This window comes from Nuphar pumila, chromosome 6 (assembly GCF_984573655.1).
Source record: "Nuphar pumila chromosome 6, dmNupPumi1.hap1.1, whole genome shotgun sequence".
Classification (NCBI taxonomy): domain Eukaryota; kingdom Viridiplantae; phylum Streptophyta; class Magnoliopsida; order Nymphaeales; family Nymphaeaceae; genus Nuphar; species Nuphar pumila.
In genome coordinates, this window is record NC_143254.1 from 45,822,387 (window position 1) to 45,846,746 (window position 24,360).

A 24,360-nucleotide genomic window follows, 5' to 3' on the forward strand; every position below is an offset into this window, starting at 1 on the left:
CATCATCTACTGTAACATGAGCTCTCTTTGACGACACACCCTTTGTTATTGTTGGAGCACCTTTTGCTGTTGTCCATTGCCACCAGAGCACCATTTATCGTTGTTTGCTCATGAGAAATAGTTAAACTACCAGAGGAATCAACATTCTGTCTATTGTTCATCATTATATCAGGGTGCAAGCGTCAAACTGAGTAGACAAAGAATAACGATTTACAACACAGACAATGGTGACAACGTCGAACTGAGCAGACAGAGAGCAACGATTTACAACATAGATCAGATCAGAGAATAACAATTTATAGTAGAAATCAGATAAGAGAGCAACGATTTACAATAGAAATTAGATATGAGAGTAGCGATTTACAGTAGAAATCAAATTAGAGAGTAACAATTTACAGTAGAAATCAGATCAGAGAGTAGCGATTTACAATAGAAATAAGATCAGAGAGTAACAATTTACAATAGAGATAAGATCTGATTTCTACTGTAAATTGTTACTCTCTGATGTGATCTCTGTTGTAAATCGCTACTATCTGATCTGGTTTCTACTGTAAATCGCTACTCTCTGATCTGATTTTTACTGTAAATCGCTACTCTCTAATCTGATTTCTATTGTAAATCGCTACTCTCATATTTGATTTATATTATAAATCGTTACTCTCCGATCTGATTTCTATTGTAAATCGTTACTCTCTGATCTGATTTATGTTGTAAATCGTTGCTCTTTGCCAACTTAGTTCGATGCTGTCACCATTATCTTTGTTGCAAATCACTATTATCTATCTACTCAGTGCGACGCTTGCACCCTGGTATTATGATAAACAATAGACGTAATGTTGATTTATCTAATAGTTCAACTATTCCTCACGAGCAAATGATGACGAATGGTGCTTCAACGATAATAGATGAAACCAAAGGGTGCTCTGATGGTAGCAGACGACGATAAAGGGTGATCCAACAATAGTAGATGATGGCAAAGGGTGCGTCGTCAAAAGGAGCTCCTGCTATAACAAATGGTGCGTTGTCAAAGAGTGATCCAGAATGTTTAGGGCAAAATATTACGAGGAGCTCCTGTTACAGATGAAGTTTACTGCTCAGGGCGAAAACAAAACGTTTGGACTTTAAAGAATTAAGATCATCTTCCATTTTCTGGATGAAGGACATTTTTATCATTTTATAGAATCATTGTTTCATGGCAGGAATAACGAGAAAGGGTACTTAAGTCTTTGTAACCGCACCAGACTCCGATGCTAACTGATGCCGATACACATGAGGATACGAGTCCCACGTGTTTACATACATGGTACCATAGTGACAAATGTTTTTATCGACAATTTCTCATTTTTCAAAAACTCGTGAGAAATTGAAAAAAATCCATAAATCTTGCATTTTTCAGCAAAATCTCGATAATAAAATAATTAATTTAAAAATATAAAAAAATATTTTCATAATAAGATAATAAAAATTATTTTAAAATAAAAATACATGATTTTTTTGCAATAAATAGCCATTTAAAACATAAATATCGCATTTAAATCATGGTATTTATGTTTTTTCGTGATATTTTGTAAATCTTGCGAGAAATTGTTGTTTTAAACTTTTAGGCAATTTCTCACAGTATTATTGCGAGATTTTCATCAATCTCGCGATATTTGTGGCACTGAGTGGTACTCATTGGAACCCCTGAAGATGGGGGGGAGAACATATAACCTGCTTCGGTTGGTATTGCAAGCATGTCTTGGGTACCAGGTTATAAATTAAAAAAAAAGTAGGCATAGGTGTTCCAAGATCTCCCTATCATTTATACCAGTTAAACGAAACGCGCCTGCCTTGCACCACAAGCTTGTGGCCCACCAATCATTTAATAACTGTGACGCAAGACGCTTGGGCCGAGTCGGACGAGTGCGAGTGTTTTAGTTTATTGTTCGAAAGAGCGGCAAGATTTTTTTATCAGAGCTCGGCCGATTTGGTGAGACCTTGACTCATTTTTTTAGGTGAGCCTCTCTTTACACCAACGGGAGGTGGGGGATGAGCGGCCAAGATTCGACGGAACGCGCTCCAATCAAAGCTCAGAATGACAAATGTGACCAAGTCAACCCTCCGACCTGGTAGAGAACGCTCTGCGTCTGCCTGCGGGAGGCTTCCTACCCTACCTACTAGTCTTCCTCAGATCTCTCTCTCTCTCTCTCTCTCACACACACACACAAACAACCTTGTTGGGTAGGAGACAGAAAGCAGTAAGTGGGTTCTCTTCTTCATTTCGTCTCGTCTGTTTCTTGTTTTTTTCTTTTCGAAATCAGGGAAAAAGTGAGAAGATGCACGACTTCTGCTTCACGATCCCTTACGGGTTCGTTGTGATGGTTGGGGGTGTGATCGGGTACGCTAGAAAGGGGAGCACTGCGTCGTTGGCTGGGGGAGTGGGTGTGGGATTGCTGCTGCTGGTCGCTGGTTTCATCAGCCTCAAAGCCTTTGAGAAGCGCAGGAATTCTTACTTCGCCCTTTTCCTGGAGACGGGTAATTTTAATGAAATGAAAAGCCCTCCCCCCTTATCATCTTCTTTCTGTCTATGTGCGCTCAAGTTCATGCTTGCAACCCATCTCGCGCTTTCTTGCATCAGATAGCGAGCGTATTTTGTTTGAATTGGGATAGGAATTTTAAGCGTTATATGTTGGTATGAGATTTGGGACTATATGGTTCTTAGGTTAGAGATATAAATAGGTTTTCGCAACATTGATGCAGAATAAACTCCTTACCTGGTTTTTGTGTGGCTTGCTCTGGCTTGAGCTGCTTTCAGTTTTTCAGTTGCTGATGCTGTAGATTGTTTGATCCTTTCGCGTGTTGGTATTAGATTATTTCAAAGAATACCAATTTTTTAATGGTAACGTTTAGAGTTTCAGTGTCAATTTCCTTAAACTATGACTTACATAAATGGAGGAAAAATTGATCCTTCCCCTTCTTTGCCAGGAATTTACATAACCATTAGCCCAGCTGAATGATATTCAGTGCGTTCCTGGAGACTGGATGCAGTTGTAGTTGCATTGTATAATGATCTTAATCTCTGTAGCCTGTCATGTGGTTTCACTTATTACTTATTAGTCATTTGTAGATGCATGAGCAATATTCCTGATAATTGTCAATTGCTTGCCATGGGGGCCCATTGATGCATGCTATACGTTGCACTAGTTCTTCAAAGTCATTTTTATTCCTTTTCTTTTATTAAATAATAATTCTTTCTCAGAAGTCCTATTACTAGGATTCTAACCTATAGATGACTCTATACTTGAATAAGTCTGATTATGCCATGTTGTAAATTGCAGATCTAATACACACTGTCATTGTTTTTTTAAATTTTTTGAGATTAAACTGTCTATAGTTGTTAGAGTGTATGCTCCAGATCCAAAATCCAATGTTAAGAAGAATCTAGAAAACATCTAAAATGAGAAAGATCCAGAAGCTAAGAGACCAAAGAAGAAAGAAGTTATTGAAGAAACTGGTTCAAGAGAGGAGTCCTGAGTTGGTTCAAGAGACGAAGTCGGTTCAAGAGAGGAGTCCTAAGTCTACTCCCTCATCTCAAAAGTTGTAGTTGCCAAAACTGTTTGGCCTCTATTTTTGGTACTTGTATCTCATAAGGATTCATATCCTTCTTGTATATATTCATTAATGGAGGAGGGTCCTCACCAAGAGAGTGTTTTAGTGAGGCTTTCCATGGACATAAGATCACACTGATCTGAACCACGATAAATCGACTTTTACTCTTCTATTCCTCTTCTTTCTTGTGATTTCGTGTGTGTGTCAAGCTCGTTTATGGTATCAAAGCTCATGCCTGGGGCAGCATGGAGCACTCAACATCCTCATCACAATCGTGCAGCCGTTTAGAACCAAGTTCCTCTCTTCTTCCATTACTACCTGCCCCTACCGCTGTTCAACACTTCTTGAGCAACAAGTTGTCATCAAACAACTATTTATTATGGGAATTACTATATTAAAACAAGAAAGAAACCAACTAATATTGAAACAACTAAAACACATAGCATAAAGTATTGAATAATTCTACTCTAACTAATTAATTTAATACTGGTTTTAGCAAATGATTAATGCTGGCATTATGGATTTAACTAACTAGTAAAAGAAAACGTGGGCTGCATGACTAAATATGTAACGACCCCAACTCATACCCAAGAAAAATTACGGATTTTTTTTAAAACCATTGCATAAATCTTTTCAGAGACCCAGGGTCTTTACAGTTCCAACACAACTAGGAACATCAAAGAACCACAAAAGATCTTATAATCATCTTTCAAATCATAACAAACAAACTTTATTAATTAAGAAATAATAGAGTCACGAGACAATTGCAAAATATCATAGTGCATAAAAATTAAATGAAAAGAAAAGAGACACGTTGTCCAAAGGGTTTGTCAAACAGTCATGTAGTTCCCTCGTAGCTCCTCTCATGAGCAAGTCTCCTCACTGGGCATCTGAGGCTGCGAAAAACACAAAATAAGGGGTGTTAGAAATCCAAAGAATTCTGTGTACAAATCCTTATAATGAAACAAATAAACATAAGGAATAAAGATAAGATTAGTGCAATAATTTAGAGGGACATTACTAGAACAATTTTCATAATTTCATTTAAGCAGTAAAGATATTCAGCATGCAATAGGATGCAATATCATAATATCAATTATGCATCATAAGTAAGAAAATAAGTAAATATGCATGAACTAATACATAACAGAAAAATACATGATATCAGTGCATATGCATGAATAAATTATTATCTTTATCAAGTCCACTTATTATATGCATATCCCTATTAGGATGCACACATTTAAGTTTATCTTTTTATTACTGTTGCCCGCGGATACACCAAACAGGTAAGAATTTTCAAGGTCAAGTAGGGTTTCCAGGGTAATTTAGCACGAAAATTGTATTTTATTATTGAGTTTCAAACTTAATCCTCGACCGAAACAACCTTCGGAACATTAGATCTTCACATCTAATGTTGGGATACCAGAGACCTCCACATCCATAAGTGCAACTTTCTTGGTATACCAAAACAACAACTGTGTCTAAATACCACCCCCAAGTAAAGTGACAGATTCTCTCTAAATCCGTAGCCAGAAGAAATAACCTCAATATCGGGTTCAGAAGTAACAACAATGTACACAGAGTTTTTGTATTCTCACAGTTCTCCAAAACCGCAACTCTAAGAGTCTCATTTTAACCATGAGATATCTCAGAACGTATATTACACTGTGATATTTCTTTATCTTTTTATTAATAACCGTTTCATTAATTTGTAATTCAATATGCCAAATTAGTAACACAAGTACACATATTCAAATGCGAGACTCATCACGGGATCACAACCCACGAAAAAACATAAAACAATACAACATAGTGAAACAATATTAATGTAACTTTTGCGATGTATTAGAAACAAGTAAAGAAGGAGCAATCCAAGCTGAGGGCTCACACAACCCATCGTGATTTATGTCACAGTGATTCGGCTAGCAGAGTGCCGCACCCGCGTCGACGCGACTCGACGCAGGTGCGGTCAACCCGATCCTGGGTGTGTTGACCGCACCCAGGATCATTTAGATCCATTTTTTTTTTTGGATTTTTTTTTTTAAAATTTGCCCTATGAAATGGGCTGCGGAATTTTAAAAAAAAAATTTTGCTGACAGCTGCTGCTGCTCCTGCCTTTTCAATCATGATCCTTCTTTTTCGTAAAGGATTTTCTCTCTCCATAATAAATGATAATGATGGTGGTAGCCTTGCTGGCTATTAGTATTCACTGTTCTCCTGACGAGATGGGTGTGCTATCGTGCAACTGTATATAAAATGAAATTTGAAAAAACCCGCGTCGGGGGAACCCCCGGACCCCCTTATATATATATATTTTATATTTTTGCCCCTGCCGCACCTCCGCACCCGGGTTTTTTGGAAGTGCTGAATCCCCACACCCGCACCCGCACCCGCACCCACACCCTTGTGACATAGATCGTGATCTATTATTTGATCATCGATGCATCATATGCAAAAATCATATATATGCAATGATGTCAACATGCTTTCAAATGCACATTGATATATGTCAATTTAACATGTGCATGATGTCAACATGCTTTCAAATGTACCCGCCTGCTACAAACAAAAATCCTGCTTTAAAAAAAAAGATTTGTTTCAGATTTTTTTTTCTTTAATGCCTCAACATCGGCTGTGGTTCAGATCAGGCCCAGCCGACCAGGGTCGACTGGGTCTGGTCTGGTCAAACCCAGCTGGGCCTGGCAGGAGGCTGCCCGATCCGTGCCAACCCAGCCAGAAGGCTGGGCCTGATAGGCTCTGCTAGCCCAGGCTAGCCAAGCCAGCCCAACTGAGCTCACTCAGCTGGGCCTGATAGATCATGCACAGGCCCGACCTGGCCTGTGTATGTGCTGCCAGGGCCCGACAGCATAAACAAATTTTTTCTCTCACAAAATAACCTACATCCAACGGCTCATTCAATGAAAATCAAGTCTAGCATAGATCAAGCCCTCCATAGGCCATTTTATCGTGAAATAAATTCTATTTTAGCACAAGAATAGACATGTACCGAGTTTTATTTGAGAAAAGGTGAAAAGAATCATCAACACACCTATGGAAGAGGATCTATGAATCCTCATCCATGTATTTTTAGGGTAAACATCCATATTTATTTTCTCATTTTATATAGATTTTCATCAAAACATTGCATGAAAATCTCATCTCTATTCAATAGCTCACTCGATTCAAGAGAGGAAACCTGTACCTTAACCGTGAATCGAAAATAAATATGGATTTGATGGTAAAAACGTCAAATGATTTGACTTGAATTTCGTTCGAATTTTGCCTAAATTTAAAGGTAAAAAATAAAATTATTTTTTACATTTGAAATGGCTCGTTTAGACCTAGTTGATGAGGTCTGGAACATGCCCAGACTCAAAAGTATCCGTCAAAAATCGAGGATCTAATGATTTTTCTTCTATACTTAGCCAAATTTTCAACAAAATCATAAAATGACTAAGTGCGAAAATACGCGATATTACAAAATATTCAAATCAGTCTAAAGAAACAAAAACATTAAATAACAAAAAATCTACTTGCTGAATTGTTATACTAACTAATGAATGAAATAACATGACCTGGACGTGAGCTATACTAAACTCTATTTCTAAAGCAACATAGGTGCAACAATAAACTACTTGGCTCACGCACACAACCAGAATCACTCATGTTGTGTCTTATGCTTTACTCAATGACGTGATTGTGACTTGCGCACATACACGTGTTCAGTCTGGCATACAAAAGCTCTACTGACAATACCAGTTGACCGAGTCACACGACAAACGTGATCCCTAAATCACGATGGAACTTTGTAGCACCAACATATACCAGGGCTCGTGTAATATATTTACTTTGATTTATGCAGATTATAAAACACAGATTCACGTATGAAATCAAGACTTCAGATCCTGATCACGCCCATAGATGTGGATATCAGAATGCGTGGTCTAACAAGAGCATGCTGATCTACATGATTCATAAAGTCACATTAAATAACATAATCTTGTCTTGATGTGAATGAGATTCGATCAACTGGTTTGACCTTAATCAAAAGACTGACCAGACCTGCCTATACAAACATATCACATTCGGTTTTTAAGCAGGAGCGAACAACGTGCACTACAACTGAAACTTGTCTATTTGATGCTGAAATAAATTTATACTACTCTCTAGATGCAACAAAACAAAAATCAAGAGAAAAAATATTAAACTATTGCAATAGATAAGAACAAGCAATCTAAACTATATGCAAGATTAAACAGTGCTATATGCAACGATGAAATATTTATCATGTATTCTACGAAATAAATAAAAACTAATCTAAATAATAAGCTATGGAAAGATGGGAGAGAAGAAGCAAACCACGCGGTTTACCTCTGATGGAGGGGTTGAAAAAAAGAAGTGATCTTTCCTCCAACGGACCACACTCACATGTCTTCTACGACAACGATTCAGGTAGAAATAAGAAGAAACATAAGGGAATAAGAAATAAACAACGAATAAAGGACTCACCCAGCCTCCAGAGTCGGCAGTAGAGGATTTCGACAAAGAAGGGGTCGCCGGAAAGGTGTGTCCACAATGTAGATCCCAGCAACGGCTGGCGTCGGCGTCTCCCGCGACGTTCAGACGACAGGGTAAAGAAGGAGGGGAAGAAAAGAGGAAGAAGGGGAGATGGCGTCGACGGTAAGAGTGTTTCAGAAGGGAAGGGATCACCAGAGTGGTGTGGCGCTGTCTCAGGTTCCAGCAACGACAACAGTGGTGGCGTCGACGTATCTAGTTGACGCTCGAACGGAAAAGGGGAAACCCGACGAAAAATAGAGAAATGAGATGGGAAGAAGAAAGAGAAGGTGAGGAAGAGGGCGTGGGTCGACGACGGGGCTGCTCCCATGGTCTATAGACGAGCGAGGAGCTCTCAACCAAGAGGTTGATCAGGCGGAGGAGATGGGGCTCACGACGACAACACTTGGCTTTGGACGACTTCCGAACGAGGATGGAGGGAAGGAGAAGAACAAGGAGAAGGAGGGGGGGGGGAATAAAACATGCAAGAATAGGCTTCTCGCTAAGGTTTCTATTACGAGTGTGTTATCGGGTCCGGTTCAGACTTAGTTTGGGTCCGATTCGGGCTTGACCCAATGAACGAGAGAAAAAGGCCAATATATATATATATATATATATAGAAAACGTGAAAACAAAACCATTAAAATTTTTAACTATGACATTTCATGATGAAATGGGTCTTGTATACATGCGATAATAAAAGATTTAATTTAATTGAAGGTTAATAATCCTATTTTAAACAAATTTTTGATTTAAAAGTTAATATTCTATTAAATTACAATATTTTTTATACTAACTTTTATGAATAAAATACTCTTTTTGCGAAATTATTCTTAGAACCATCAAAATATGTCCAGTTACGCTCGAAGCACCTCCAAAACGCTTAAATGAGTTTGTGATTTATTAAAACGATTAAATTGAATATTTTAATAGTATTTTATTTATATAAATTATTGAAACGAGTGTAGCTGAGATGCGTATGCTTAGATGGATGTGTGGAAATACAAATAAAAGATAAGATTCAGAACGACGAGATACGTAAGAAGGTAGGTGTTGCATCCATTGAAAATAAGATGAGAGAATTGTTTACGGTGGTTTGGACATATTCGTCGAAGGCCTAATGATGCTCCAGTTAGAAGGATGGAGAAATGGGAAAATATATTAGTTAAAAGAGGTCGGGGTAGGCCTAGGAAGACTTGGATGGAGATGATAGGAAAGGATATGAATGCTTTGAACCTCACCGAGGACACGGCATTGGATAAAAATGATTGGAGGAGAAGGATTCATGTGGAAGACCCAGAATAATTTTCTTTGTTGGTTCATATCGCCGACCCCAATTGTTTTGGGATGAAGGCATAGTTGTTGTTGTTGTTGTATTGAAATGACCATTTTATCCTTTGTCAGAAAGATAAAATTAAGCTTATAAAACACACACAATACACAATAAAAGATAAAAAATATTTTCAACTCGAAATAAAGCAATTCTTTCATTTATTTATTCTTAAAAATTTACAGGTTTTACAATTTCATCCTCTCAACCTTAGTTACTCGAATCTTCTTCTTCATTATCCTCTTCATCCTCAACCAGTGAACCCGAGTCATCCTCACCTTCGTCAGGTATTAATCTCATTGTTGATTTAGGCCCTCCACTGTTCCCAACTCCAATCTCCTCACTTGTCACTCCTCTTCCTCCCCCTCCCCCTCCTCAGCCTCAACACACTCACACTATGATCACCTTCACCCAAGATGGAACCTTGAAATCTTGTCTGTATCAAGCCACCAAGTGCCCATTACCTATTGCTCTCTTAACTGAGCTCTTCATTGATGTCAAACCTGTCTCCTTCAAGCCTCCACACAATCCCATCTTTGCTTAAAAATCAGACTTTGACCCTTGTCCTTCCATCAGAATATTGTGTATTGGATTGCACTGCCTGATGGAGCATCATAAGGTAGTTTATCTAGAGATCAACAAAATGCTTATCCAATGTCCTGTCATAAGAGTTAATACTTTTAACATTTTTAATCGTCATATTTACCTGCATAATTTCTTTTAGGATCATAATTGCTTAATATATGCTCATTTAGGCCTAACATTCCATTAAAAAAAGAAATATGTTTCTTTAGGAGTAAGTTCCAACTATTTTTTGATAGATGGTCTAATTGAAGCAGGATTGGTCTTCGGGTTACTATCATGTGCATTCATCGACTTCTCTTTTGATTATTGCTTTCATTTTTTCCTATTCCCTTCTACTTGCAGTCTTTAGCTATATACTTTTATGGATAAATACTGTTTGGATAATGCCTACATGTGAATGCCATGCTTTTTTTTGACTTTTTGCATCTATTGGTTCAGACCAGTCAGGCTTAGACATTCACAAGAATCCTCTGAAATTATGTTGTGTCCCATAGATCATGCACAACAGATGGGCCTTAGTGTCTCAATGAAGGAGAGTGCTAGGATGGTTAAGGGACTTCGATGTGGCACATCTGGACCAATCCTGATGTACGCGAGGAGCAAGACCCGATCCGGATTGCCGTGCCTGCGACCCCAAGCCAAAAACACTCAATTTGGGTCCAAGTGGGGTCTAGGGGCAAAACCATCATTTCATATTTTTGATTTTTTTGAGAATTTTTATCACATATCTTAGAAAATATTTTTGTTATTTAGTTTCAAAATTATGTTGTATTTGAATTTTTAAGTTGTAATTTTTATTTTTTATTTTATTTTATTTTTGGTAGGAGCCATATTCTACGGATCTAGATAGTTCTAGTGCCCATTAGGATCTCTTTATGATAGTAGAGGGTGTAGTGAGTCCTTGGGGTCAAATTTTAATTTTTAGATCCAGATCTGGATCCATTTGAGAGCATGATCTCCACATGCCATGTGGACTCTTGTGAATGGGTCTTGAGTGAGGTGGCCACTTAAGTGACCAACCATGGGCCAGCCACCTCATCTCCAAAACCCATTGATACTTTAGAAGTGCCGCCCAAGTAGAGCTCTCATTGGCTAGCCAAGAGGAGAGTAAAATAAGAATTTTCAAAATGAGGCCTCTCATTGGCCTTAAGGAAGGTGGCCTCCCAAGAGACCAATGAGGGCCAAAGCTACTTTCTTTCCTCTTTAAAAGAGCTTCAGAAGACTGTGTAAGGGGATTTTGTCTATCTTTGAATCTGAAAAAAAGAATTCTGAAAAAAGAATGAAGGGAAACCACCGTGAGGGTGATGAAAGGAAAAACATGAGCTTCATTGGAGGCTGGTGCGTGAAAGCTTGTGAAACTGGTGCTTGTGACTGAACATATGAGGGTTGTGGGTGAGAGAGAAAAGCTTGTGCGTGAAGTTTGAGTGTGAGAGCTTGTGTGTGAGTGTGAGAGACAACTGGTGGACTAAACCTAGGCTCGTTGAAAAGTGTTTGGACCGTGTGTGAGACCTTGGAGAAGTCGTGAGAAGGTGTTGCTATGCATGTTTTGGTCGATGAACCAAAACTAACTGTAAAAGTGAAGTTCGAACCAGTGTGGTCTGAACCTTGTGCTGATGCTGAATCGAGGGTCATGAAGGGCGTTGTTCGCTTCTGTTACCATTTCCGTCGTTTGGCTGATTTCCTGTCTTTGATATTGATATTCTGTCTTGAACCACATTTTTAGAAACCCTGTTCGTACTCTGTTATTGTTCGTCATATTCATGCTGTTACAGATTTGCTGTCATTAGACTTTGTTTGAAGTGACTGAACTTGTTGAGCTTCTTCGCTGTTGTGAGCTACCGTATAAAAAACAAATTAAGATTGTTGACACTCCTTAAGTCATTTGTTCCTGCTTGAGTGGATGTATTTGGCATGCGTAATCTGAGATCAGTTCGATCGAAGTGTTTGCCGTTATTTGAATTTTCAGAATCATGATTGCTGTTTGAGATTCTGATGTTCAGATGAGAATGAAACCTGGGTCTTTGAGAACCCTGTTTGACTGACGTAACCAGTCCCTGTTCGGCATCGGCTGTGACTGCCACAGACTGGTCTAAAGATTTCTGTATGCTGCAGTGTACCTTCCAAGCGTTGACAGAACCTGACAAGCTGCGCTTGTTAACTGATTTTTTACTCCTTGTTTGTCGATTTAGTTGGCTGTGCTAATGCCTTAAGATTCATTTGTGATAAATCAATTTATCTAGTTTGAATATTGAAGTGCATTTGATTTTGATTCATGGTGTTCGGTGGAAGTCGGAGATACGTATTTGGAGTGTTTGTGTGCAGGTTGCTTTTGTTTCCCATATATATATGCGTTTGGTCATAGTCCTTAATTGAGTGTAGCGTAGTGTAGGTAGTTTCGTATCTTCTAAAAATTCTAAAAATATTAGTTTTCAAATTTATTTCTCATTTAGAAACAAATCACTTACTCATTCCAAATTAGCTATTTAGGCACGTTTGGGAACCGACCCCAAGTAGTCGGTTGCACCATTCAATGTAATTATAACTCCTAGTGTATGTACAAAAAAAAACCCTTTCTTAGTGTCTCTTTGCCAAGTGAAAAATGTCTAAGGCCCTCTTTAGTTTTCATTTATATTTATTATTTATAAAAATAAATAGAGATGATCGGTACAAATATATTTTAAAATAAATAGACAATTTTGTTTTTCTCGAGTGCATTTTATATAAATATATTTAAAAATAAAATATAAGCAATTTTGTCTTGCTCGAGTGCATTCCTATTTTTTGCTCCCTCTTTGCCTCTGTTGCTCTGAAGAAAACATTACCAGGAGAAGACTTGGGAAAAGACAGTACTTGAGCAAGAGGGCAATGGGTTTGCAGAGAAGGAAATTAGTAGGTTCTCGTTGGTGATGGAGGCAGAACACGTATGAATTTGGTTTGAGAGAGACAAAGATGGAGGAGATGGGATCAAAGGGACATGCTATGACAAAGAGGGGAGAGCAGTTGAGGTCTGCCCAAGGCACTCGGCCATCAGTTGACTCCCAACTGTTGATTGTTATTGTGGAATTTAGGGAAGCTGTGGTGGTGGACATGGGGCCAGTGGGTGGGGTGCCAGTCGTGGCAGATGTGAGTGATGAGGGCAGTGGAGGTGGTGTACATCGGGCACTGATGAGGCAACAGCGGTAGGCTAACATGGCAAACGGAGAGAATGGGGAGAGTGGGTCCAATCAATTGTAAGAAAGAAATAGAAATTGTAGATTGCCTCTTTTTTTTTATATTTTTATTACAAGAGCCTGTTTCTGTTTAATTTTAATGAAATTTCTAAACAAATAAATAAAATGAAACAACCAAACACTACATAATTTATTTAAAATAAATATGGTATAAATAAAAATTGGCCATTTATAAATACATCCAAACTCTACCTAAATGTAATTGTGCACTAATCTACCAATGTTTAAACCATTACCTTTATTGTAAAACACATACATGCTTAAAGTGTCCAATTTTCACAAGGAGAGGGAACTTCCATGTATATTACATGTGTGTGCACACGCTCATGCATGTGTGCTTCATTCAGAAACTGCAAGAGAGGTTGGCCTGGAGATTGGTTGCAAAAAGCTTATAGTTTGTTCGTGGCACAGTAGGGCTTCCTTCTTTCCCCGCTTAGATGCAGTTCCTTTTTTTTCTATTTTGATAGACAAGCTGGGGTTAGGCAGACCCATACCATTGGGATTCAAACTTGCAACGTCCTAACACAAGGTGACACACACTAACTCCTACAGACAAGTGGAGCCCCCGTTGGTGCTTTTAGATGCAGTTCCTTCTTTTAGATATGATGCATAAATCAGAATCTTGTTTTCATTATTTATTTGGTTAACGTGTCTCTAAGTAGTACTTCAAGATGGTCTTTGAGTTGTGATAGCTGTCACCTGAGATTCCTCTTGCTTGGTGATAAATTTTGAATGTTTTGAGTTTTAGATATAATTGATCCTGAGATGTCTATACAACACGGGTTCTCTTATGTTCCAGACCTACAAACTGAGGAAAAGATGAAGCACCAAAAAATCAATTACAGTTGCATTTGGATTTTAATGATTGTTTTGTTCATTGAGACATTAATAGTGGAAAGCCCCGTGCCTTTCATGTTTCAACAATTGGCTTATGTTTTGATGCTTGCTTTTGGTACAGTATGCTCAGTGACATTGGCAGTTGTAATGGGAAGGAGATATGTTGAAACTTCCAAGATAATGCCAGCTGGATTAGTTGCTGCAATCAGGTTAGTTTAACTAGATTTGATTTTTTTTTATATATAATGTAATCTTAGTCCATTGTATAATTCTAGCAGTTTATAATAGTTTGGTTTTCAATGATTCTCTTAATTATACTTGACCTTTCTATTTTGTTTCTTATACACTCAATCCACTTTCAATCACACATGAAAATTCCATGATTGTGATATAGGCAGGATGGAAATGTAGAAATAGATCCATTGAGAAGATATTTTTATGTACTTTTGTTGTTTTTTGTGTGCCTCTCACGTATTAAGTTTATTTGAAAATAAAGGTTGATTGATTTTCCAACTGATCTGCAGTGCTTTAATGACGATCTTTTTTCTATACAAGATTGTGGGAGGTGGCAACCATATTCCCTCAAAAGCTGAGTGAGTTCGATGTACCATCTGTTGTTTCTCTATGGGCATTGTATTCCACTGCTTATATTTTCTTGTTTGATTGCTTTACAAGCATGAACTTCACAAAAGAAGCGTTCGTTGAGTGTTAAAAGATGTGTAACTCTTTGAATGGAGAATTCCCGTTGACTGGCTTAACATGTGCAGATTTCATGCACTACAAGGCACCGTTTGCTTGTCATTTGTAATTGTAGAATTTGAACACAGCATTGTTTTTTCTTTTCTACTGAGTCAACACACGGGTGAAATCATGGCTGCATTGTTCTCCTTTTCTACCGAGTCAACACGTGGGTGAAATCATGGCTGGAATTGCTCGGTAAGGCCATTTCTGCATACCCTACGAGAATATTTTACACATGGCAACCCCATCCTTTTCTTGCAACAGAGCGGTCAAGATGGTTGCCAAAGTGACCATTAATCCTGATCAATTACTAATCTATTGATCCTGCGCATGTTATAGTAGGCATTAACTCAATGCCTTCAACATTACTATTTGTTTTATTTGAAGGGCAGAAGTTTGGTCTAGATTTGCATATAATGCCTTCAATGGTTATCTTTTTGTATCCTTTTAGTTGTATTTCCTCTTTCATAATTTGCTTCTTAGCCATGATTATATCTAAAACAAAAGGTTCTTACAAACTTCCTGCTTTAGAATAATATATCAAACCGAATTAACTTATCCTTCTAAGCTATACAACCAATATTTCAGACAGGTCAGTTATGAAATTGTGCTTTCTCTAGAAGCTAAGTGTTATTTTCTGGCTGTTCTTTTTTCATCTGTTCTATACTAATTTTTGGCCACCTCCGAAAAATAGAAAAAAGTAAAAAGAGATCAGGATGTTAGCTTTCCATGCCACCAAGAACACCTTGATTTGAAGAGCGGTTGAGGAGAAATATCTTGTGAAAGATACATTGTTTCTCCTAAACATACGAACTATGGTAAGGATGAGGAAGTTCACATAAAATATATGCAGACTTGAGGAAGTCCAAAATAATATACGAAAAATGACCGTATCGTAGGAATAATTCAACATGATTTTCTAAAAAGCTTATAATTTTTTATATTTCTTTCAATGTCCAAACTCGCAAATATCTAACATCGTTAGGACTTTTTTTATCCTTTGCAATTGCTAATTGATGCTTTATTGCGATAGAATTGTACTGCCGGTTAGTGCAATCGTACGCTTAAATCTAAAATCACATCTTTTTTTTTTATGTAGACCTTATGAACTCACATAAATTTATTTGTGAATTTTCAATAAAATTGAAACCACCAAAATCACAAATATCTTACCTTTTCACGTATACTTCAATATTTTGCATAAATATATTTGTGAAACTTCAATCACAAATATCATATATTTTTCATATATTTCATGAATTAAAATAAATATATGGAAAAAATGTAAGAAACTACAAATTTGCAAATATCGTATTTATTTATATATACTTCACAATCTTTCATAAACACATTTGTGAATCTTCTTACGTTGCAAATATCATACTTAAGTATTTACAAATTTATGAAAAATATGTGATATTGTTTATTTTTTATGGATTTATTGAATTATATATAAACTTGTTGTGGTTTCGCTTATTTTCACATAATCTAAAGATTTTTTTTGTCCCCAATTAGTGATCCTCAAATTGCATCTCTTTCGATAACTATTTTTGGCAAATATTTTCAATAACTATTTTCAACAACTATTTTCAGCAACTGTTCATAGGTGACACTTTATCACTATTGAACCATCGACGATGTATTTTTTTGGGAAGCGCAATGTTCTCTTTTGTTTAACGGCTGAATCAAAGAGTGTTCTCTTTTGTTAATTTAATAATTAAATCAATAAATATTTCCTTTTGTTTTTTTTAAATGCTTTTTCAATATTACCATCAATGGTGTCTTGTTTGATTATTCATCATTGCAAATAGTTTGTTTGCTTTTACAATATTTCCTGTATTGTAAATTTTTTTGAATATGTTTATTAATACAATATGGCCAATAAGAAGACTGTGCCAAAGGGGTCCGCATCCATATCATCTTCTAGTGTTGTAGCATGACAACAAAAGCCAATGAATAACTATAAAGTCGGTCATTTTATTGCAAGCACGACTTAGTGTGCAGAAGTGGGTAGAGAGGGAGCCACATTCAAAGCAAAAAATGTAGGGGTCTAACATTTTTCACAAAAAATACACTTTCGATAACCAATCACCTTTGTCGCGCTCAAATAATCAGCTGCAAAAAAAACCTTCATTGTCGTATAAAGAACAATTACAAATTTTAAAATGGCTTGCATCTAAGGCAACATGTGCAGAAAAAGTTGAGCAGTTTGTGGGCATATTATTGTCTCTTATCTCGGAAGTATCTAAGGAGGGAGAAAGTGACCCATTGGCTTGCACTGAGGTTGTTGCTAACCTCAATGCCCTAAATAAAGCTGAAGATGCGCCCACCTATAGGTACAATGGTGAGAGGGCAGAGAAGGTACCTGACAAGGGGTTGAGGTTAATGTGGACCCTCCTCAAGAAGTGGATGTAAGTGAGGGTCATGTGGATGGATTTAATGTGAACCTTATTTAAGTGTCTCACGCTGCTCCCCATGCGGAGGAGAAAGTTCATGTTTTGACCAAGAGGTCGCAGTGGGAAAGAAGGTCTTGGTGCTCATGGACATGTATTTTATTTATTTGTTATTTTGTAATAATCAGTTTCAATTTTATATTCAATTATCGATTTTATATATATATATATATATATATATATATATATATATATACACTACATTCAATCGTTGATTTCAGTAATATTAATTTTAATTAAAGGATCATCAGGTAATTGATTTAAAAGAGCCAACATCCTGCATGCACTAATTCTACTGAAACCAAACACACTAATGGTTTTTAAAAGTATTAGAGGAAGCGAAGGAGTTATTGGATCAAATGCATTTTCGCAAATTCTTGGAGATCATACCATGGAACATCACTCATCCTTCTTAGAGGTTGTTGTGTAGTTTTGGAATCCAACAATCAACATATTCAAAGATGTTGGGATGATCATCACGTTGGAGAAAATGACACGAATCACTGAATTGAAGTACCATAGGAAGCCAACGAGTAGACAACATTAGAGAGACTTCAAGCACTTGTGTGCTATTTATTTGCAAGTAAATGATGATGCATTCAAATGCAAAATGATCATGTTTTCATGGCTAATGAACTATTATGACCACACTAAGAAGAAGATGATGAGCAAAAAACTACTGTTGGAGGGAAGGGCGGTAGTAGTAGGGTGAACATGTCGGTAAGAGCATTTATGCTATACTTTTTCGGCTCATGCTTATTCATTGACACTGATGGGAAGACAATCCATGCATCATACATCAAACTGTTGGTGGAGCTGGATCACGTTGATCAATACGCATGAGGAGCAAGCTCACTTGCACACTTGTATGCAAGTTTGAGTAGCACGAAGAGTGAAAGGAAAAACCTTGTTGGGATGTTGGTGCTATTAGAAATATTTATACTCATACATTATACTTATATGATGTGTTTTGATATATACTATATTTTAATCCTTCTTATTCATTGCCATGCAGGTTTGGACATGGGAGCACATATCCATTGAAAGACCCCAAATGTATGACGTTGCCCATGAATTTTCATATGACGCAATATAGAGTCGGTCATCTAGCGAAGAAGGACATGATCGAAGATTGGTAGGTCCTCGCATATCACATGCAAATGCATTGCATCACTTCTCAGGTTGACTAGGGCAAACATAAGTATTGTTCTTGATATTTCATATTTTTTTTTAATAAATGCATGTTTGTAGGCCTAAACCATAAAGAAAATGTAGGTAAACTGGTGCCCGTATGAAGGCGCGTTGGAAGAAGAGTAGAACTTGTCGATATGATTCAACTATGAAGAACTTGTTGCAATAATCTTCTAGTAGCTTACCCTGATACAAACTGCATACGATCACATGTTCACAAGAAATCCCGCTAACCTGTCACTCTTCACAAGAGCACAAGCATCTCTTAAGATCAACACTGTAACCATAAGATCGGTCGCATGCTTCGTATTATTGTTGAAGGCAATGCACTACTTGCATACATATTTATTGTACATTTTTCTTTAGTTCATTTAGCTTGGCACCATAATGCCTTTCATATGCTGCTCTGCAATTATTATTTTCTCAAAATGTTTCATTAGCATGAGACAAAGTTTTTCAATAAGTGAAATTAAAGGCTTGTCACGTATGACGAGAAACTATGAATTGAAGCTCTCTGTTATATTAGATGTTAAACAATCATATCTTTCATTGGAAAGTGACAGTTGGCCCAATGTTTTGGATCCACGTCAATGATAATATAATTGTATGCGTCTATACTTTGTTCTTTAATTTTGTCAAAAAAAAAACAATTGCATTGTTCTTTCCTGATTGCTCAAGCTACACTCTACCAAAGTGCACTGAGTAGTGAACCAAATTTCTTCGAAAAGTTCTTTGTCAAATCTTTCATGCAAAATCCAACTATATGTAGGCCATGTGTGGGGGACAACATACTTTAAACCTGAATGCCTATATGAGATAACTATCAATACCCTCTCTCTAAACTCGTTGAAGTCTATGAATTCATGTTTTAAACATTCTAAAAACCATGCCCATAAATCATTGGACTCCTTATCAACAACTGCAAATGCTATTAGATACATCTCACCACAACAATCAATAGTATGAGCCGACAATAATATACCTGAGTATCTTCCTTTTAGGAACGTGCCATCTACCATAAGAACTAGCAGACATCCTTTAAAAAATCCATCGATGCTTGGTCGGAAGGATAAAAATAGATACTGAACTCGATCTTTTCGATCGGTCTTAATATACCCTAGTGATCCTCAGTTAGCCTTCATCAGATGATTCAAAGAGCCGAAAAGCATCTTGAAGGACTCTTTAAATGAACCATATAATACAACGTTTGTGTGTTCCTATCCGCACCATGCTTGTTTGTAAGTAACTTTCCCACCTTCCTCACGACTAATATCATTTATGATTTCTCTTGAAGTTATCTTATTGTTATCGTGCATGTGTTTGTAAATAACATCTAAAATCCACTTGGAAGACACTTTGTACACTATAAGGTTGCCCAGTGATCCACCACATGTATGCTCACTTTCATACTTCTTCACTTGAAATAAGTCTACTGCACGTACTTTTGTGCAATAGATCTTTTAGAGGCAACCAATTGTCATATATTTATTTTTTCTCGTGCATACGAGAATGACTGTTATTGCAGCTCTTTAAATTTTTTTTTTATAGTTATTCTTGATTACATAATCTTTCAAAAACTCGTGACAGTACTCAAGATCATTAAACCTTTTGCCCAAAGTAAATTCTCAATCATTTGAGTTTGTTATTAGCCATTAAAATTGTTCACAAACATTAAACTTTTCATTACGTAATTGCTCATTGATGCGATTTTGAAAACAATAATTTTAAAATAAAAAACTGTGCACCAAATGATAATTTTAAAATAAGTTCTTGCACTCGTTGTAGAGTAGAAAGTTAGATCATCTTCTTAGAGAATGAGACTAAGGCAACATAATTCACAAGAACTTACTTTATTAATATCTCGAAAAAGAAAATAACTTATATTATTCTGAATTACAATGTTAAATTGAAATAAAAGCAAAAACAATAAAATTAACAATTCTAAACTATGCTCAGGACTCTAGCACGCTCCAAGAAGCTTTGAATATATATGATCACCTCAACCCACCCTCCTCCTGGTTTCGTGGATCAACTTGTAAAAAGAATAAAAGAATCTATTCTATTCTAATCGGTTAACACAAACAATAATTAATATATAAAGAATTAATTAAATCTAACTAAATAATGCAAATAACTGACATAAAAAGCAAATAAAAATGAATGCAATTAATTATCTAAACTAAGATTTAAAAGACAATTATTAACTAAAGAAGATCAATTATTCTAAAACTAAATTATTCTATCAGCTAATAAAGAATTAACTAATTTTAAAATGAATTAATTTTGAAAAGACTAATTACTAAAAATAAATGATTGAGAAACTAACTAATCTAACAAGTGATTAACAAAAATTAATTAACTAAGCTAAACTAACATGAAAACAACTAACCGAAAAATACAAAATTGGAATATTTAAATCTAATTAAAGGAAATGAATAACTAAATTAATTACTAATTAATCTAACAACTAACTAAGCATTAAAGAATTCAAATCTAACATAATAACAACTAATCTGGAACAATAAACAACTAATCTAATATATCTAATCTAACTAATTAATCGTAGAATAAAAAATAAAGAAATTGGCAACTACCTAATTACATATTAATTGTAAACAAATCTAATTTAAGTGCAAAATTCAAATTCTAATCTAAACTAAAACTGGAATAAATGAATTAGATCTAATCTACTGAATTAAACTAAAATTAACTACAGCTAATCACAATTAATTCTACAAAAGAAAGCTAATATTAATTATGCTTAATTTAATGCAACCAAGATAACATCGAACAAAAGAATTGAATTCAGTTAATCTAATCTAACTAAATTAACTAAATTAACTAAATTTGATTAATCTAATTTTATTCTAATGAGATTAAATAAAAGTAATGCTAATCTAATTAACTTAAAAACAGAATTTAATGTGAACTAAAAATATTAATTTAAAATAAAAATTAAAAACTAGCTAGATTCGGCTAGAATGAAATTTTCTAAATATGCAAAATTAACTAGCAATTAAATCAAGTAATTTCTAACTAAATATTGGAATCAAATTCTGGAATTAAATTAAAAGGGAACTAACTAATTAAATGAACGAAAAGCAATTTATTATACTCCACTGAGATTAAAAACTAACTGACAATTAGCTATTTAATCAAAAATTAACAATGCATAATAAATACGACAATTAAAAGAACTAATAACTAACTAACTTGTTGGAAAATAAATAAAACATGAGTTAATAGTAATTAAAATAATCTATTTAATGGAAATAGACAAACAACTAGATCTAACAGTTCGGTATTAAAAAGAAATAAAACAGAAATTCAAGAACACTAATCTATTAGAATTAAACTTCCAATAAATTAACTCCTAAACTAATTACCGAAATCAAAATCTAATTTATATTGAACTAAACTAAATTGGACCTTAAATAAACTACATCTAACGCAATAGTAATGAAAAGAAAAACTAGATATAATTAGATTAAACGGAAATTTAATGCTATGCGTGAAATACAAAAAAAATTGATGGAAACTATCTAATATCTAATTTTAACTAAAGATTAACATGAATCTAAAACATAAAAAAACCTAGTCAGACCTAAGATTAATTAAAACTAAACTAAGTAACAAAAATAAAGAAATAAACTATTAAACTAAATAATACAAACACGGTTTACAAGTCCACGCTAGCCGACTGGCCTACTCGGCTATTGTTTTGGCCCGAATGACTCAAGACTCGATTAAAACACCATCAAGAAAATGATCAGACCGTAGAATCTGATTCTACATGCAAAATAACACGACGTATCAAAAACCCAAACCTAAACACGAAGAAAAACTGACCAAGACTCGACTTCTTTGAAAAAAATATAAAAATAAAAAACGAAAAGTAGAGAGGGGGAGGAAGGCACACCTTAAGGGCTGCTCGACGAGTTTAAGGGTAGAAAAGAGCAGACTTTTACCTCGAATCTCATGCCACACATGTCTTTTTGTTGCTTAAATCCAATCTTTGATGCAACACATTGGAAGCCGAATCGTTGAAGGGAGAGAATTGGTGGAGAAGCAAAGAGATCGGTCAGTTGAGAGGGAGATTTCTCGACCGTCGATCATGATGGTAGATGGTGGTTCACACCAAATCTGAAGTCGAAGCTTCCAACCATGGGTACCTGCAACAAATATAAGAATCTAAACAACGAAAAGGAAAAAGGAAAACACAATGAAACCAATGAAGAAGAGAAGAAGAAAATGGCAAAAGAAAAGAAGAAGAGAAGAAAATAAGAAGAGGAGAAGAAGAATAAGAGGAGGGAGAAGAGAAGAAAGGGGTTGAAAAGGGTAGAATGAAACCCTAGGAAAAAGATGCCTAACCTATGTTGGGCGTCCCCTATTTAAAGAAAATTTTATAAACAATTCCAAAACAAGGCTTAAATAAAATTATTTCTAAAAACTACCTAAAACTTTCTAAAATTTCTAAAAACGCCCTATGCGCCACACATGGATGATATTTTCATTATTTTTCTTTTTGGATCTATGGACTTTGGTTCGTTTGAAGTGTGGATCAGATCTAAGGTCCATTAAGAAGAACTTTGGATCAGATTTGGATCCAAATTACATCAGTACAAATTCATTTTTTCAAAAAGCCTCTAATTTCCTCATTTTAACTCAAATTTTGATGAAATTTGAATCGAAACTCTTTCATACCTAAAACATCATAATCACAGGTAGTTAAGCTATAAAAACACATAAATGCATGAATTTATGATAAAATAATATGCATTTCATGCATTATCACTCATATAAATCGAATGTCTTTGCTTCAATGATTTTCAATTGCTCTCCATTGTATGAGAACCCATTGAACGAAAACCAAAGGTTCACATTCTCAAATGCTATTGGTTCATCGCTTTCACCTGCTCTTATTCGTCTAATATCATAATTGTCTTTATCCTCTCTTATCGATATGATATACTCATCATTATAAACAATATGAACATCTGATTCTTCACTATCAACACGATCATTGCTATCACTATTTGATTGTTCGATTGCTCCGATTAAATCAAAATTCATTGTATTTATCACTTCATTTGCTTTCATTATTCTTGCATTTTCAACATTCAAGATTAACCATCAAAATATCAGATCATCATCATACCTACATCTCAACCATAAATTATATCAAAATTATAACTGGTACCCAGCATTATCGTATGCCCATGAAGGTTGCATGTCATTCAAATTATTGCGATGAAGATCACTGGTACTGGTTTGGCTATATGGTTCCACATCCTTTGTAGTGATCCATTGATCATGTACAACATTAATATCGTCTAATGTTTGGGACAGTTGGATAATCAACAAAGAACTCGACTCAATAGATGATGACTAAGATACATGCACATTCTCTACGGGATTCACATCATTCTATTGATAACTGCTCATTGATTAACTTTGCATACATCCAAGTAAATATCACCACTAAATAACATTGATTCTATATTATTATTGTCTTCAACATGTATCTATATTTTTTTATTGTTTAAGTTTGAAGAATAACTATACCAGAGGCTCACTGAGTTTGCGTACTATTTTTGAAGATCACTATAGATTTTTAATTAGTGTAATCATACCTACGATAGTGTACTTTAGCCCTTTTATATGCTATGATTGACTTCCTACAACAACCATGGTAGTGTACTTTAGTCATTTTAATGGTCATGCATAGTGAACCCTAGCCCCATTATACCAACACAAGAACAACAAATATCAACTAAAGGACGAACAAACATCATAAATCATCTATAACAATATATATATATATATATATATATATATATATTTCTAT

General features: G+C 35.5%; 1 protein-coding gene across 3 annotated transcripts; it reads left to right on the top strand.

Annotated features, from left to right (window-relative positions):
- Positions 1-2,112: 2,112 nt before the first annotated feature.
- On the top strand, positions 2,113-19,075 carry LOC149834771 (protein FATTY ACID EXPORT 5-like). 3 transcript variants are annotated; one of them, XM_090011546.1, is made up of 5 exons: positions 2,117-2,514; positions 14,249-14,336; positions 14,652-14,720; positions 18,337-18,456; positions 18,597-19,075. In XM_090011546.1, exons 1-5 carry the CDS (start codon positions 2,316-2,318, stop codon positions 18,598-18,600), a joined length of 480 nt encoding a protein of 159 aa, XP_089867672.1. In that variant the 5' UTR covers positions 2,117-2,315; the 3' UTR covers positions 18,601-19,075. The 3 variants fall into 3 exon arrangements, with proteins under 3 accessions (XP_089867673.1, XP_089867672.1, XP_089867671.1); XM_090011545.1 differs by lacking the exon at positions 18,597-19,075 and having other exon boundaries at positions 18,337-18,592; XM_090011547.1 differs by lacking the exons at positions 18,337-18,456; positions 18,597-19,075 and having other exon boundaries at positions 2,113-2,514; positions 14,652-14,998.
- The last annotated feature ends 5,285 nt before the right edge of the window (positions 19,076-24,360 follow it).

Bases quoted from the DNA above. Each gene is read 5' to 3' on its own strand.
- LOC149834771 (XM_090011546.1), top strand. From the start codon at position 2,316: ATGCACGACTTCTGCTTCACGATCCCTTACGGGTTCGTTGTGATGGTT. The intron at 2,515-14,248 runs GTAATTTTAATG...CTTTTGGTACAG, and splicing joins CGCCCTTTTCCTGGAGACGG to TATGCTCAGTGACATTGGCA. The intron at 14,721-18,336 runs GTGAGTTCGATG...ATTGCCATGCAG, and splicing joins CATATTCCCTCAAAAGCTGA to GTTTGGACATGGGAGCACAT.